This window comes from Stylophora pistillata, chromosome 1 (genome assembly GCF_964205215.1).
Source record: "Stylophora pistillata chromosome 1, jaStyPist1.2, whole genome shotgun sequence".
In the NCBI taxonomy this organism is placed as follows: domain Eukaryota; kingdom Metazoa; phylum Cnidaria; class Anthozoa; order Scleractinia; family Pocilloporidae; genus Stylophora; species Stylophora pistillata.
In genome coordinates this window covers 52,139,132-52,155,321 of record NC_142519.1, presented here as the reverse complement: position 1 = coordinate 52,155,321, position 16,190 = coordinate 52,139,132, and the positions used below count along the sequence as shown (strand labels likewise).

Here is a 16,190-nt window from a genome sequence, read left to right as displayed (position 1 = left end):
CGGAACAAATAACGGACAAATATCGGAGAATTTCTTCCGGCTAAATGGAAGTTATTGCTCATATAATTATGATAAATGACTGGTAGTTGCTGTCTATTGAAGTAATTCAGGTGTTAGCTCCTCTATCAGGTTGTCTCAAGTCTGCAGATGGAGGATATATCCTGGATTTAGGTTGAACGTTTGATCTCATTTGTTTTTGTTCTGTATTTTCTATCTGGCTAGGGAAAACTTAAAATTTTGCGATAAAATGTTTTGACACCAGATACTGTTCGAGAGCCATTTAATGTTTAGCAAGACATGTGATCGTTTATAGCACCCTTACTATCTCCATTCTCGCCACTAGTTGTAAGCAGTAGTACCAGTCCTACTCGGTTTGAACCAGTCTTCCTGGAGCAAAACACTGACCAAATAATATTCATAACAGTTTGGTCCGCGACTAAGTTTGCACTCGCCTTTCAGGTACAAGTGATGAGATTTTGTGACGGCTTCATTAGCTTTTGTGCGCCACGCAGATATTTAAGAGTCAAAGTCGGAAGGAGTGAGGAGGTAGTTAGAATCTATGTTATTTGCTACACCTGTTAAATCCAAATTTCCTTTTGAATGGCTGAGCTTTGAACCCTCCAAGGCTCGGTAAAATGCGTGTATAAACAACAGCCTCCATTGAGTGGGAAAATCTGCTCGTATATTTGTCCTTAAACACTTTCTGTTCTTCTCAAGCGTGTGATGGAATCTATGTTAGTCCCTTTAATATGCAAGATCTTTAATCCAAATTATGAAAACATGAAACGGATCGACTTTCTTAGTGATCATGACGGGTCGAGTCGATACGTGCAAATCATGTCGATTCGTCAACATTGAATACCTCAAGTTAACGCTTATTTGTGTATTGTCTACTTCTGTGATTCGTCAACACTGAATACCCCAAGTTAAGGCTTAAGTATGTATTGTCCTTTTTTTATAATGGACTCCCGGTGACACAGATCGACTTTCTTAATGACGAGTCGAGTTGATCCGTGCGAATCATGTCGATTCGTCGACATTTTTTATCTCTGTAATCTACATAATATTCTGAAAATGGACTTCTGGCCTTTTCACGCTCTTCACGCTCTTGAGATCAAACCTGGTTACTGTTGTAAAGATCTATGCCAAGACAATGACGGAGTATCAAGGTTCAAAATGGTGAATGATTGAAAAATTCAACAATATACTAATGTTATCCGATATCTGGAAACGGAGGGCAAATTCTCAAAAAAACTCTAGAAAAGCTCTATGTTCATTGCATGTTATCCAGCGTTAGGAGAGTACCAATGAATAACTTGTTTTCCTGAATTTTCTTCTATAGTTTTCCCGTACGCGCGAACCCTGCATTTTCCTGGCGTCTTCCCACAGAATAACTAACGGTGAATGCCATGAAAACATGATGATTACGTTACTTTGTGATTGCTTTCCTACTCCACCAAACGCTAGTGTATAGCTTGTTTTCCAGAACGTTTTACTATGGTTTTCCCGAACGCACAAAAGCTGGATTTCAGTTTCCAAGTGTTTTACAGCAGAATCGTCCATGGAATCATGATGTTTGTTGATTGTTTTCCTGCTCCACGAAAACGCTAGTTTATAGCTTTTTTTCCTGAACCTTTATTTATAGTTTTCCCGAACGCGCTAACGCTGCATTTGCCAAGTGTTTTCTCACATAATCACTAACGAACGTAATCAAGTCATGAAAAATTGCTGTTCGTCTATTGTTTGCCTGCTATGTAGAAACACTCGTCAACAGTTTACACTGTTTTCCTATATGTTTTTCTGTAGTTAACGTGAGCGCACAAGCGCTGCATTTTCCAAGGGTTTTCACACAGAACAGTACTGAAAGTGAACGACCAGAAAACGCGATGGTCGTCCATTGTTTTCTTGCTCCAAGGAGAGGCTAATGAATAGTTCGTTTTCCGGAACGTTTTCCTGCTGCTTTCCTACGCGTCCGAACTATGCATTTTTTAAGTGTTTTATCCGAGAAACGCTGACGGTCAACGTCATGAACATAAGATGTCCGTCTATCGTGATCGTTATTTCCTGCTCTTTATCCTGCTCCATGAAAATGCCAATGGATATCTTGTCTAATATTTAGAATATTGACCACGATTGGGTCATTTGAGGTAATTCAGTTATTGGAGACGTGTGGATCATTTGAGGAAATTGAGCTTATTGGCTCCTCTCAGGCAGTTGGGTCACTTGCACTAATTGGGTCGAATTGCGATTAACCAAGCGGCAGTAAACGCGAGAAAACGCATGCCTTGCACGAATTCACCGTTGCAGAAAACATCGGGAAATGCATGCTTTAGACTGGCTAACTCAAGTGATTATAACGTTAGAGTACGCAAGACGACTTGTTAGCATGCACATTTTGTTTCCCAATTCAGGCCTACTCTGGGGCCTTAAGTCGCCGTGACTTTGGGCGACTTTGGGCAATTTAAGGCGACTTAAGCAAAATTGGCAAAAAAGAACATTGCAACTTTAGGCGATTTAAGTCGACTTAAGGTGACTTAAGGTAATTCCCTTGAAATTGTTCTACTTCCAAACTTTTTTTGAAACTTGGTTTAATTAACATTCATGGTATAAAAATTAAAAAATTTCAATAAAAAAATGGGGTCACCGTGCTTGTTTACGCGTCAGCAGGCTCTTAAAATGGGGTATTTTTACTGGTTGTGCATTAAAAATTCGAATCATCTTCATACATAGTTTAGCCTTAGTAACTTGAAAGACACAAAATGTTATTTTGAAATTAAAGCTTCTTTTATTAAAATAAGTAGCATTGCTTCTTTTTAGCTGTTTTTGATTGCCTGGTTGTGGGGATTTTGCACTTTTTCGGACAGTTTCATGGTTACCTTCAAGTCTCTGTCTTGGCCAAAATACACCAAGTACAGAACTATTTTCCGAAAAACTCAAGTTCCACTATCAAACTTTTTTCTTCTTCAAACATTTTCTTTATTAGACTGTTCATAGCAAATACCTGAAAATTAAAATCGGGTGTCACAGTGCTTGTCTCCTCACAAACTGCCGTGACAAGTGGACGTGGTTTGAGATCGCAGTCAGGATCAATCAGGATTGTTACGAGGATCGAATTATTTTCACTGAATCTGTCACGCAATCCCAGACTTTTCTAGAATTATCTATAATCTGTAAGATTCCAGAAACTTCTTTCGTGTGACTCAGCAGTTTCCAAAAATAGTACAACTTGTAATACGCTAGAAATAGTAATAGAACATTCTAGATAACTAAGTAAATGTATAAAAGCTGGCTTGTGAGAAGTACAAATGAAATTTTGCCCGAGGGCTTACCCTTGTGGCCGGCTGACAGAACTTGTGGAAGCTATGATGTGAAGAGGCTATGACCTTTCGACCTTGCGATATCCGGAGAGAAGAAAGAGAAGAAAAAGACGATAGCCGAGAAAGGAAGGAGATAAAGAATTTAGAGTTCACTATGAAGTCCTCCGGAAGAGTTTGCGTACACGGAAGGAAAGCCATGAATCAAGAAAGTCAAGCGCTGTGGTCTTCAGTCAGCGGATGTTGGAATTGGAAGTTGATCAAGACGACGAACACTTACACGGCATGAAGGATTGTAAGCCTGTTTTATGAACTGCTTAACTTAAACTTTAACCTAAGTAAATTAAACAATGTAACACTAATTAAATAATACTTAAAATGGATAATTGCTTGTTGTTACATTTTTGTTGCGTGCCATATATCGTTCTCGGGATTCTATTTTCATATATGCTTTGTTAGCGGACATTTGTTGGTCATTCGTGCACGTAACAAAATGGAGGGTTTGCACGGTGGGGACTGGGACGAGACACAAATAGTGCCTATTATGTTTGAAGTATGCACTCGATACTAAGCTTGTTTTCGGTTGTTTTTATCTGTTTGATATCGCCAACACAGAAATTCATACTTGGAAAGCGTGAAAAAGTAACAAAGATTAGGTAAGTCAAGATTTCATGAGATTTTTAAGCTATAAACCTTTAGTTGAAACTGTTTTGTAGCGCTGGCCTTTTAATTCCAGCGAGCTGGGGTTCCATATTTTTTGCTTTGGGGCAATAAAGACTTGACAAAGAAACTTGAAGAAAAGACTGTTGATTCCTATTCTTTGTATGTTTTCTTGTTTGGTTTCTATACACAGCAAAATGGGAATTCTTCACCCATCACTCTAACGGGAGTTTTTAATTAAAAAATATTTAAAGAGGGAATTGGAGCCCAGCTCGGCATAGCGGTTTTCAGTGAGGCCCTCAAAATTAACAATGTATAAAATATGTAATCTCGTAATTAATAAGTAAAAACTCACGGTGGAAATATGAAATATCTAAAAGTGATATATACAGTACAATGTAGTATACTCTGAAAAATAGAAACTGAACTTTAAAATGTGCTTTTATACTTCAAAACCACACCTCAATGTCTCACTGGTCCTCATTCTGACTACCACATTTTCCATGCAAAAGTTATTTCAAAACACGAATTACACAAATCACAATCTTAATTTGCATTATTTTTAGAGTACTGATATATTTCTGCCAGCACCCGCTTGTTAAGGAGACTCTGGGTTTGTTGTCAAACCTCTCCATCCAAACTTGCTTCACCCCTTCTTCCTTGCCTCTTTGGCATACCACTTGTAGGTGAGGGAGACCCAAACCTGAGCTTGTACACTTAATGGCCATTGAGGCTGCAATGTACTTCTCTCTAACTAATGGCTGCATGGTATTAACCAGAAGTTTCTTTTCTTTTAGGAGCTTCTGATAGGATGCCACCCATGAAACTTTGAAGCTGTGCTTTTGTAGCAGTTTGACATTTAGAAACTTGTTCACCAGCTGGTAGAGACTGTTCGCACATCTGCAAGAGCATTGTGAGCTTCATAGGATTTACAGAGAAGATCTTGTACAAGGTTTTCTTGGCTATGGGATTTCCTCTCAGGAAGTAATTCCTTGAATGCTGGAAGAGAGTCTGTAAAGCCAGAAACTGTTTTGACTAAGTCATCCATGACTCCATTTTTCTCTGCTGCTTGCACCAAGAACCTGGCATGAAAGGATTTGCAATTGTGTACAACTGAAATGCAAGGCATTCTTGATTTTTAATTTTCAATGAAGGTCTTCAGGGCCACATCAGTTGCAATGGCATCAGTGATTGGCTTCCCATCATAAAACAGTATTCCTCTTTGGAGGGTAAGTTTGTTCACAGCAGATGCTTCTGGTGATATTACATTACAAGGGTTCATATGAATAGAGAACTCATCTTTACCATCTGTTGCTGCAATTTGTAGGATTTCAGCATCATTACCTGTTTTACGATAATTATTGTAATCTGATATTGTAATTATAAAGACATTACAAAGAAAAATGTAATAAAAAAGCTTAGTGCATCTATACAGAGTATATCTAAAATAAAAATAGGAGTGATTTCTGAATACCTGTCCTGCTAATTTGCATCTGACCTATTTTCTTTAAGAACAAGGCATGATAAAACAAAGGAATCTATGTGATGCAAATTATCAGGATGAGTATTCAGCAATCTAGCAAAATAGAAACACAATTTCATCATTAAATATAATTATTCTCTAATGTGCAATTCAGAAATACCCTGCTAAGACAAACATCGTTATATTCACTTTGTTACTTTTTTGCTAAACTCCATCCTGCAAACTAAGCTAATTTCGCCTTCCAGATGTTTCCAAATCAAATATGATTTGATGGTAGTCTTTGGTTAATGATACTTTCTCAATCTTTGGGGCTTTAGGTGGTGCTGGAATTTCCTGAGCAGCATTGTGTCCATCAAAGCCCATTCCACAACTATACTGTTGTCCTTCTCTGTTCTCAAGCTGTTTTGTCTTTTTCAACCGCTTCTCTTTCTTCTCAATTCTTTTCTTCTTGTACTGTCTTGTTTTCTGTTTCTCTTTCAAACTTAAGAGTTTTCTTGTCCATTTTCTTTGCAAACTTTAAAGAAATGGAACCTGGAGAAAGTTGTGTCTTCATAAAAGCCTAGGAGAAATTCACCAGTCTTAGTGAAAACCATATTCTAAATTATAATATAGTGATGTTTTATTTGTTTTGTTTTTTTTCTTGTGTGACTTATGATATGCAAAGTACTGGTAGTACAACACCGGACATGGTGGATAGTGTGTAATGTTCAAATTGTGGATCTCACAAATTGGGAAGTGTACAAAATGCTCATAATATTATATCTGCTCACCTGAGAAACATTAGATTGACCTGAGTTCTTTTGGCCAACAGCACATGCAACACCGGAAGTCATTGCTTTCACTAGATCTGTAGTGTCTGATCTTTGGAGCTTTGCTTCCTTATGATAGTGTTATTGAGTGCTTCATTTACCTGGTTTGACCAGCTAGCTTCTTGGCATTTGAAACATAAATCTAAATTGAAGAAACAAATGATTTTTCTTCACTAAAATTTGGTATCTCATAAAAGCTTGTGAAACTGAGAAAGAGGTTGATAGTCCCCTAGCACTTATAACTTTATCCCTTGGAGTTATTAATTAGAATACAATCATAAGCACTAACACTATTTTCTAAGAGTTGTGTTCCTCTACTACATGTAAAATGGTGGGAATTGGGAATTTGTGAGGAGCGAGCTGTTCCAACATACATGTACACTGTACTTACTTCTAGGATCTTTTCCAGGGACTGCCTCAAGCTTTTGTCCATCAGATCCTTGCCATGGGGAAGGCCTCTGTGTTTGTAGGATGCAGAATTCTTTAAGTAGCCACACCAGTTGCCACAGGAAGAATGGTCACCATAACCATGGGGCACAATAGACTTCAGACCATTTCACACACCTTCTTCATCATCCTTACTCTGCTTTAGTGCGTAACCAAAGCATTGCTGGAAATACTGTATCACCATATCTGTCAGGCTTTCTTTTGGGTCTTGATGCTGTATAGTGAGCTACCAAAGGACCTTTCAGCATGGACTACGTCTGACCATTTTTCAACCTCATGCTCAACATTTTTCCTTACTTTGCTTATGGTGGACAAGTCATCATCCCCAACAAGAACAGATACAACTACATTTTTTTCTCCACAACTGTTAAGCAGAGTAAAACCACAAAAATTAATTTTTTTGCCATAAAAAGTGAGGGCATTCAAACTACACCAAGGCATTATCTTAAAGTATTTTCTATTTTCATGTTTGCTTTCTTGTCAAATTTTGAATCCTTATTACCAAGGGTGTAAGGTATTGTAAGACTTTCCACTGTTTAGGGCTCAAGTGTCATTACTGTAACACTGATATCATAAGAACAGATTCCACAAGTCTCTCTTTGCAGCAATAAACTGTGAATTTAACATGTTAACAACTATTATTGTAATTGTTATTTTACTTTTTATTTTTACTCTTACATACCTGGTTAGTAATTACCTTTTGACTAGATCAACACAAACATCAGCTTCCATAGCTTTTGATCAGCCTTCCCAGTTGAGCCTGTAGTCATGTACGTGAGGGTTTTTTGACTGTCTGCTGGCAGTTTCACATGTTGCACACCTTTACAAAAGACATTGTGAGTAAAGGTCCTGGGTAACACTTTCAATAGGAGGCAAATATGGGTGAGGTCATATGTTGAATGATTCTGTAGATTTTTGGTCAAATTGAAAAAAAACCATAGCTCTTGTTGTTTACAAGGTGCTAGTAGACAAAATATATGTATATACATTACCTTTTTGACCTTGAACCATAGCAAATCACCTTGCCAGTTTTTAGGCCAACCATGGAGCCAACACCTAGTGGTGAAAGTAAGGATATATTTTATTCATTTGTTTAATTAACTTTGACTATTGGCTGACATGAGTACTGTCGGTAAGCTAAAGAACAATCCAGAGAAAAAAATAGCAGCTTTCTATGAAAATGCATATCCAAATGCCCCCTTTTCAATTCTTTCAAATGTAGAATTTGCAGTGTACCTGTTAAGCTGTTGTGGGCTTTTCCCCTTTTTTGCCATCCTATGTCATATGACGCTCCTGTCTCCACAGTTTCCTTTTCACCATCATCTTTCCACAGGTTTCTTTCGCTTTCGAAACTTTCCAGACATGATTCCTCTGCCAACTTTTCAGTTTGGGGCCCTACTTCCCTCTCGCGAGCCTTCAGCGTGGACTCTACAAGTGATGGTATATCAATGGATGCCAACAACTCGTTTACGTGGGTAGGACCTATTCCTGCGTGCAGCATCCCTATAAATATGTCCATTCAACATATCAAGAAATTGGCTAGATGTTAAATAGATGCTGGAAAACGATATTTTTAGCAACGTTAACTGTAAACAAACCTGCAGCGAGCTTGGTGTTTACATTAAAGATTGGTCTCCCTCGCGTTGTTCCGGTGCTACGGTGGGTCTTGTTTGTTCGACCGATATTTGTCTCTCCACACTTGTAGTTTGAACAGCATATGTAGAGTAGTGATCCTAGCCCAGACACTGTTTCTTTTATGCAGTCGGAAAGCCGTAGAGCTGTTCCACAGGCTTCAGAGCCTCCATCCAAAGCCTCAGCGAGGACATTTAATTCTACAACTCGACGGCCGCGAAGTGGAAATCCACTGCAGACATCCGGATCAAGCGCATTCTTTTCATTTTCTTGTTTTTCAAGAGCAGACCAAGAAGCTTTCAGCCAATTTGCGGCATCCTTATTGCGAATAAAAGCTTTCGCTTTGCAAAAGCGGCCCTTGTCCTTCTCACGCTAGCAGGAAGAACGGCCGCCTTCTTGGATGTCGCAATGTTACGCGCAGAAACGGTGGCGCAGTGCAAAACAAGGAAATCATTAACACCTAAACCGCCCGTAACCGCCCGAACCTCGCGATCGCCTCGCGCGAGAACGCTTTCCCCCCTACCTCCAATACTAAGTGGAGCTCTGTCCCCAAACTTCATCTTCAGTTTGGGGATCAATAAGCCAATCAGAATCCGTTGTTTGCTCATATATTTTTTCGACTTTAGGGGGTACTAGAAGGACATTACTCTATGCGTCTTCACTAAATGATCAAATTTGAAAATATTGCGTCCACGCGGCCGACCCTCAAAATTTTCAGGTCGGATTTTTCGTTCATTTGCGATCGAGCTAGACCTTGTGGAATTCAGAATGTAAAGTAACAATGCTATAAAATACTCTGCTTGGAAAAGAATGGATATCCAGGTCTTAAAAGTGCCAGAATAAGCTCTCAAGTCAACGACACTACGATTCTCTAAGGCGACGCGAATTATGGACGAAAAGTGAAAACCGAACTTTCGGACTTCAACTAGGGCCTGGCGACAATTTGACGATTCGATGGCCCGGTAAATATTATGTTCGAGTGACAATGTGTTCAAAAAGTATAGTTTAATAGAAGAATTTGCCTCAAATCGAAGTTTTTTCAGAATTTGCAACATAACGCTGCGCAATTTCTGGCCATGAAGGCAAGTAAACAACGATCTAAGCAGGATGAATTTTACCGCGTGGGCTTCGTACACGTAAGAAATTCGTACGTTTTTCGCTTATCATAGCAAATCAAAAACTGTTTTGAATAAATCTGACGTCCCGAAATATTTCTTGGCCATTTTAGTCTTGCTTCCTATTGATAGATTCCATGGAACTTGAGATCTCTTCAATCACGGACAAATTTGCATATTCCCTTTTGAAATATGATCCACATGAACATAAAATGCACCTATCGCTTTTTTCGCCGTAAATAAGTTCTTTAATTAGTCCTCTTTCACTGGAGCTTGTTTTTTGGAAAAGCTGATTTTTAAAAATTTACTGCGCATTGTGTCTGCCTTCTTGGTTTCTCCAAAATTTTGACTTTTCGTCGGCACGTGTTACACGTAAGTGTCAATGGGTTGAGGAGGCTCGAAAGGGTTTTTTGACCGCGCGGGGAATGGATTCCAAGATACACGCAAGCTAATTACTCGCGAGAGAAATAAGCGATGGCACGCGCGATCAGATCCGCAGGCGAGTTGTAAACAAACATGGCCGCCATGAGCGTTTCAAAATTGCCGGCACCTCTATTGTTTCCAGCGGAAGTGGTTGTTTCAGAAACAAAAATGGAAAGTTGACTTCTTGAAAGCAGGTGGGAAAATGTTCGGATGGCAGGATTCTGGCCGAAAGTGGTCAGAGGATGGTGAAGTCGACACCCTATCAATAAAGTCGCGTTGAGTGCATTCGGAAGATCTTGCTTTGTTCCGCGAAAAATTTAAGTGGATACCTCTGAGTGCTACGATTTGTTTCGCATTGAATTTGATTCCTAATAAAATGAAATGACCGAAATCTTTCCTAAACAACTCACTGGAAGATGAAAAGGAAAATGAAATCATTGTTGGATGCAGGATTGTAAACATTGACAGTTTTGTTAACGGAAATGGAGAAGTGTAAATGTTGCCATAAAAATAAACATAATTTTCTGTAAACAAGAGATCGGGGCAGGAGGGTTAAGGTTTATTCACTTTTGCGCGGGAAACGTGCAAAACCAGGAACTAGGGGAAAAGAGTTAGCCCCTGGTGCGGAACTGACAAAAGAGAAGTGTAGCAAGTCTAGACATCATTAGAATTTTCTTTTAATTCCTTTAAAGCAGCTGATTTCTAGATGAAGTTGGAGTTCGGAGAACTATTATTCTGGCACTATCTTTTCAAATGGCTGAGTTTCTAAATGTAAGATTTCCAATTCGATTCTTTTTACAATGCTTACGTTAGAGGAAAAGGCCTATGAAAGGTGTCATCTGACCTGTTTTAAAACTTACTGGGATTGATAATGACTGAAATCAGATTCTGATAACAAAAGAACCGTAATTTGAAGATAAAGTTAAATATGTCCTGATCAAGAGGATGTAAACAGTTTATCAGTTATATTCTCCTGGATTGATACTATTACCTTGAGGTGAAAATAAGGGCTGAAAGCAATGCGATTGATAGCTATGAGAGTGGGATTTCTATTAAAATTTGTAACCAGGCTTTGCATGGTAAATGTGCGTTACATGTGTTATATAAAGGTGAGTCAACTTGGAATTGTTAGTGAAGACGCCAGGTAGTAGCTCCATGATTTGGTTTTTAATTAAATACCTAAGAATTGGACATAACTAAATTTAAGATCTCTCCTAAATAGGTAATTATGAATCTCAGAGTGTGTCTTGGTTATGGCGTCCTTTTGACCAATTCTTTTTAATTGACTCATAGTAATAAAAAAGATAACATTTAAAAGTGTTATGAAGTCCCTTGATAAACACAACTATTGCAATAGCAAATCAGTAAATTCATAACATTTTTTAACACTCTAAAATGTTGAAAAAATAAAACTTCGTTCGAAATAGAAAATAACCCTATAGGCTTGTTTTTGGATTTCTCAACAAATGGTGCGTTTGGAACGAGGCAAACTTTTGAGGGCCACTGGTTTATCAGCGCAAGCTGTTATGTGTATACCCTCTTTCAATAAAGTCGATTATTATTATTATTATTATTATTATTATTATTATTAGAGGGTTGAAGGATGAATTTTCTCTTTTCAGCCTTATTTTCGGTAATTGGTAACATTTCGCTCACCTGATGGTAATAAAGCTTACTTGATTCAATGTCACCCATCAAATGAAATTTACCTAATTACAAATTATATGAGTCCCCTCCACTAGAAAGAAGAACCCTCTTAACTGTACCTCGTTTTCAACGTGAGGCTCTGTAGCCCGGTTGGTAGTAGCGCTGAAGTAGTATGTGGGGGGCACGGGTTCGAGTCCCGTTCAAGCCTGAAGTATATCCAGGCTTCAGATACTAGACAAATATCAGGGCATTTCTTTCAAGCCGAATAAAAGCTATTCTTCATTTAATTATGGTAAGTGGCTGATAATTGCTGTGATATCTCTTCTATCAGGTTCCATAACTCTGTTGATGGAGGACATATCCTGGGTTTAGGTTAAACATTTTATAAACCGTATATTTTTGTCGTGTCATTTTCTTCTGGCCAACGTAAATTCAACTATTGCGATAATTTTCCGTAAAATGTTTTGGACACCTGACATATTTCGAGAGCCAGTCAATGTTCTCCGATGGTTTGTTAAGCATTTGAGAATCTAAAGTTTCTCTCGGCTATCAGAGTCAACTTGTGTTGAAAATACTGAGAAAGTGCCATCGGTTACTCATGAACTAGAGACTCAATGAATAGGTTTTTCTATACGTGAACGATAACCACTAACGTGATTGTTCACATCAACATATCTCTTGTGATGCTTTTGAATAAAGTATGACGATTGAACATGTGGCATTGTAAACCAGTGTTTTCTAAAGCTTGATTTGTATTAGCTGGAATGGTTCAAGTCATGAAATGTTGTTGCGTCGTAATCGGTTTTATGCTAAGTAAATATTTAAGGGTTACGAGACTTATTAGGCTTGGGGGCGGGAGAGTTGAGTTTTATCATATAAACAGTTTATTAGTTATATTCTCCAGGATTGATACTATTACCTTGAACTGGGTAAAAATACGGGCGGAAAGCAGTGGAATTGATAGCTATGATAATGAGATTTCTATCAAAATTTGGAACCAGGCTTTGGAAAATGTGCGTTACATGTGTTACATACAGTTCAGTCAACTTGGAGTTGTTAGTGAAGACTCCAGGTGGTAGTTCCTTGATTTGGTTTCCACTTAAGGACCTAAGAAATTGACATGACTGAGTTTAAAAAAAAGAAAACTTCATTCGAAATATAAAATAACCCCAAAGCTGTTTTCATATTTCTGAACACATGACACGTTGGGAATGAGGCAAACTGTAGAGGGTTGAGGAATGAATTTTCCCTTTTCAAGCTTATAGATCACTTTATTTATACACGGTAGATTCCACTCAGTCATATACAAGCAATATACCTACAAATGTACAACTTAAAACTATATAATCATTAAAAAATTTATACAAAGATTAAAAGCCTAATCTAAGCGAACTGAACTAACTTACTATTAGAATGAAAAGAAATGAAAATAAAAGTACTGCTTTTCAGGGACGCCTTTTCATTAGTTCACTTAAACTGAAGTTACTAGCTTCGTCTTAAACTCACCTAATGTTTTAGATACTCTAATATCAGTCGGAAGGCTATTCCACAACGCGGCACCGCTATAAGAGAAACTTTTACGAACATAATCGGTACGAGGTTGCGGAAGAGCCAGCCTCATTTCATTATTTCGCAATCTATAACTAGTAGTATCATCACGAAAGACGAATTTATTTGATAAATAATCAGGTGTCTGTCCATTTAGAATTTTGCACATAATAACGGCTTTGGCAAAAAGCCTCTGATTCCTTAGGTTTTTCTTAGGTTTTTAGCAATTGCCTAATTACAAGTTGTATGAGTCCCCTCCACTAGAAAGGTGAACCCTCTCAACTGTATCTCGCTTCCAACGTGTGGCTCTGGTGCTCACTTCGTAGTAGCGCTTAATTAGTGTCTGGGAGGCACGGGTTCGAATTCCGTTCAAGCCTGAAGTATATCCAAGTTTCAGATAATGGACAAATATCAGAGCATTTTTTTCAAGCTGACTAAAAGCTATTCAGGTTGCTAAAGTCTACCAATGGTGGACATGGACATATCCTGGATTTAGGTTAAACATTTTATCTATGGTATATTTTTATTGTGTCATTTTCTTCCGGCCAACGTAAATTTAAATTTTGCAATAATTTTGCGAAAAATGTTTTGGACACCTGACATATTTCGAGAGCCAGTCAATGTTTTTGGATGGTTTGCTAAGCACTCGAGAATCTAAAGTTTCTCACGGCTATCAGAGTCAAGTGAAGGTGTAGTGTGATCGTCCGGGTGAGTGTAGTCCTGAGAAGGACTGTTGTCGATGGTAGTGACTGACGTTTCGACAACCTGTGCGGAAGTAATCATCAGAGTCAAGTGAATGATTGTTGTCAGTAGAAAAGAGTCAACTTGTGTTGAAAATACTGAGAAGGTGCGACGAAAAAAAAAACATTTTAAGTCCTTTAGAGCAACTGAGGTCTAGATGGAGCTTGAATTCGAAGAACTGTAATTCTGACACCATCTTTTAGAATGGCCGAGTTTCCGAATATAAGAAGTCCAATTCGATGATTTTTACATTGCTTGCGTTAGAAGAAAAAGGCCCATGTAAGGTGTTCCTCTGACCTGCTTTAAAACCTATAGGGATTAATAATGACTGAAATCAGATTGTGATAAAAAAAAAGCCGTAATTTGAAGATAAAGTTAAATGTCCTTTTGATCAAGAGGATATAAACAGTTTATTGATTATAATCTCCTGGATTGATACTGTTACCTTGAAGTGGGTGAAATAAGGGCTGAAAGTACTGCAATTGATAACTAAGAGAATGGAATTTTTATTAAAATTTGGAACCAGGTATTGGTAGATGTGCCGGTTGAAGAATGAATTTTCTCCTTTTAGGCTTATTTCGGCAATTGATACAAATTTTTTTTCTGGCTAGCGTAAATTCAAATTTTGCGATAATTTTTTGTAAAAATGTTTTGGACACCCGACATATTTCGAGAGCCAGTCTATGTTTTTCGGGCTGGTTTGCTAAGCACTCAAGAAGCTAGAGTTTTTCTCGGCTCAACAACGTCAACTTGTATTGAAAATACTGAGAAGGCGCTCTCGGTTTCACGGTTATGAAATAGAAATTCAATCAATAGCATTTTCTATACATGGACAATAAGTATTGACGTATTGTTCACAGCAACATATCTCTTGTAAATCCTTTTGAATAAAGTAAGAGGATTGAACATGTGACATTGTAAAGCAATTATTTCTAAAGCTTGATTTGTATTAGCTGGAATGGTTCAAGTCATGAAATGTTGTTGCGTCATAATTGGTTTTTATGCCAGGAGGGAGGGTTGATGTTTATATATTTTTGAACGAGAAAAGTGCGAAACAAGGAACTATGGGAAAACAGTTATTCACTGGTGGGGAACTGACTAGTGTAATAAGTCTAAGCATCGTTAACAAAAAATTAAGTCCAGTTTAATTAAAGCAACTGAAGCCTGACTAGAAAGGTGAACCCTCTCAACTGTACCTCGCTTCCAAAGTGTGGCTCTGGTGCTCACTTGGTAGTAGCGCTTAATTAGTATCTGGGAGGCACGGGTTCGAATTCCGTTCAAGCCTGAAGTATATCCAGGCTTCAGATAATGGCCAAATATCAGAGCGTTTTTTTCAAGCTGACCAAAAGCTGTTCAGGTTGCTAAAGTCTGGTAATGGTGGACATATCCTGGATTTAGGTTAAACATTTTATCTATCGTATATTTTTGCTGTCATTTTCTTCCGGCCAACGTGGATTTCAATTTTGCAATAGTTTTCTCGAAAAATGTTTAGGACACCTGACATATTTTAATGGAGCCAGTCAATGTTTTTGGATGGTTTGCTAAGCACTCGAGAATCTAAACTTTCTCTCGGCTATCAGAGTCAACTTTGTGTTGAAAATACTGAGAAGGTGCTCTCGGTTTGTCATGAAATAGACATTCAGTCAATAGCTTTCTCTATACGTGGATGATAACTACTAACGTGATTGTTCACATCAACATATCTCTTATGATGCTTTTGAAAAAAGTAAGACGATTGAACATGTGATGTTGTAAACAAGTTTTTTCTACTCCTACGCTTATGCTTAGCAACCTCCCTCGTGCATCCAAAACTTAAAAGTGCTAAGGTATTTCTTTCAAGCCGAATAAAAGCTGTTCTTCATTTAATTATGGTAAGTGGCTGATAATTGCTGTGATATCTCCTCTATCAGGCTCCTTAAATCTGTTGATGGAGGACATATCCTGGATTTAGGTGAAACATTTTACATATCGTATATTTTTTTCGTGTCATTTTCTTCTGGCTTACGTAAATTTAAGTATTGCAATAATTTTCCGTAAATTGCTTTGGACACTTGACATATTTCGAGAGCCAGTCAATGTTTTCGGATGATTTGCTAAACACTCGAGAATCTAAAGTTTCTCTCGGCTATCAGAGTCAACTTGTGTTGAAATTCTAGTGCACCTGGGATTCCATTTTGGCCGCGTTGTCATGCGTTGAAAATAATACTGACAAAGTGCTCTCGGTTACTCATGAAATAGAGACTCAATCAATAGCTTTTTGTATACGCGGACGATAACCACTAACGTGATTGCTCACATCAACATACTCTTGTGATGCTTTTAAATAAGGTATGACGATTGAACATGTGCTATTGTAAACCAGTTTTTTCTA

The 16,190-nt window shown here is 38.0% G+C and overlaps 1 protein-coding gene and 1 non-coding gene across 2 annotated transcripts; both read right to left on the bottom strand.

Annotated features, from left to right (window-relative positions):
• Positions 1-4,520: 4,520 nt before the first annotated feature.
• LOC111347505 (uncharacterized) lies at positions 4,521-7,445 on the bottom strand. Its single transcript, XR_015996815.1, has 4 exons — positions 7,411-7,445; positions 7,011-7,077; positions 6,368-6,408; positions 4,521-5,416 (listed from the first exon to the last, which is right to left on the bottom strand). It is a non-coding gene; the product is annotated as an uncharacterized LOC111347505 (transcript).
• Positions 7,407-8,905, bottom strand: LOC148743030 (uncharacterized). Its single transcript, XM_088749488.1, has 5 exons — positions 8,869-8,905; positions 8,312-8,641; positions 7,950-8,216; positions 7,706-7,769; positions 7,407-7,533 (listed from the first exon to the last, which is right to left on the bottom strand). Exons 1-5 carry the CDS (start codon positions 8,903-8,905, stop codon positions 7,455-7,457), a joined length of 777 nt encoding a protein of 258 aa, XP_088605614.1. The 3' UTR covers positions 7,407-7,454.
• Between the last annotated feature and the right edge of the window lie 7,285 nt (positions 8,906-16,190).

Excerpts from the sequence above, each read along its gene's own strand:
- LOC148743030 (XM_088749488.1), bottom strand. The coding sequence starts at position 8,905 with ATGAAGTTTGGGGACAGAGCTCCACTTAGTATTGGAG. Across the intron at positions 8,642-8,868 it reads AGCTCCACTTAGTATTGGAG|CTTCTTGGTCTGCTCTTGAA; the intron begins GTAGGGGGGAAA and ends ATTGGCTGAAAG. Across the intron at positions 7,770-7,949 it reads AGCCCACAACAGCTTAACAG|GTGTTGGCTCCATGGTTGGC; the intron begins GTACACTGCAAA and ends TTTCACCACTAG.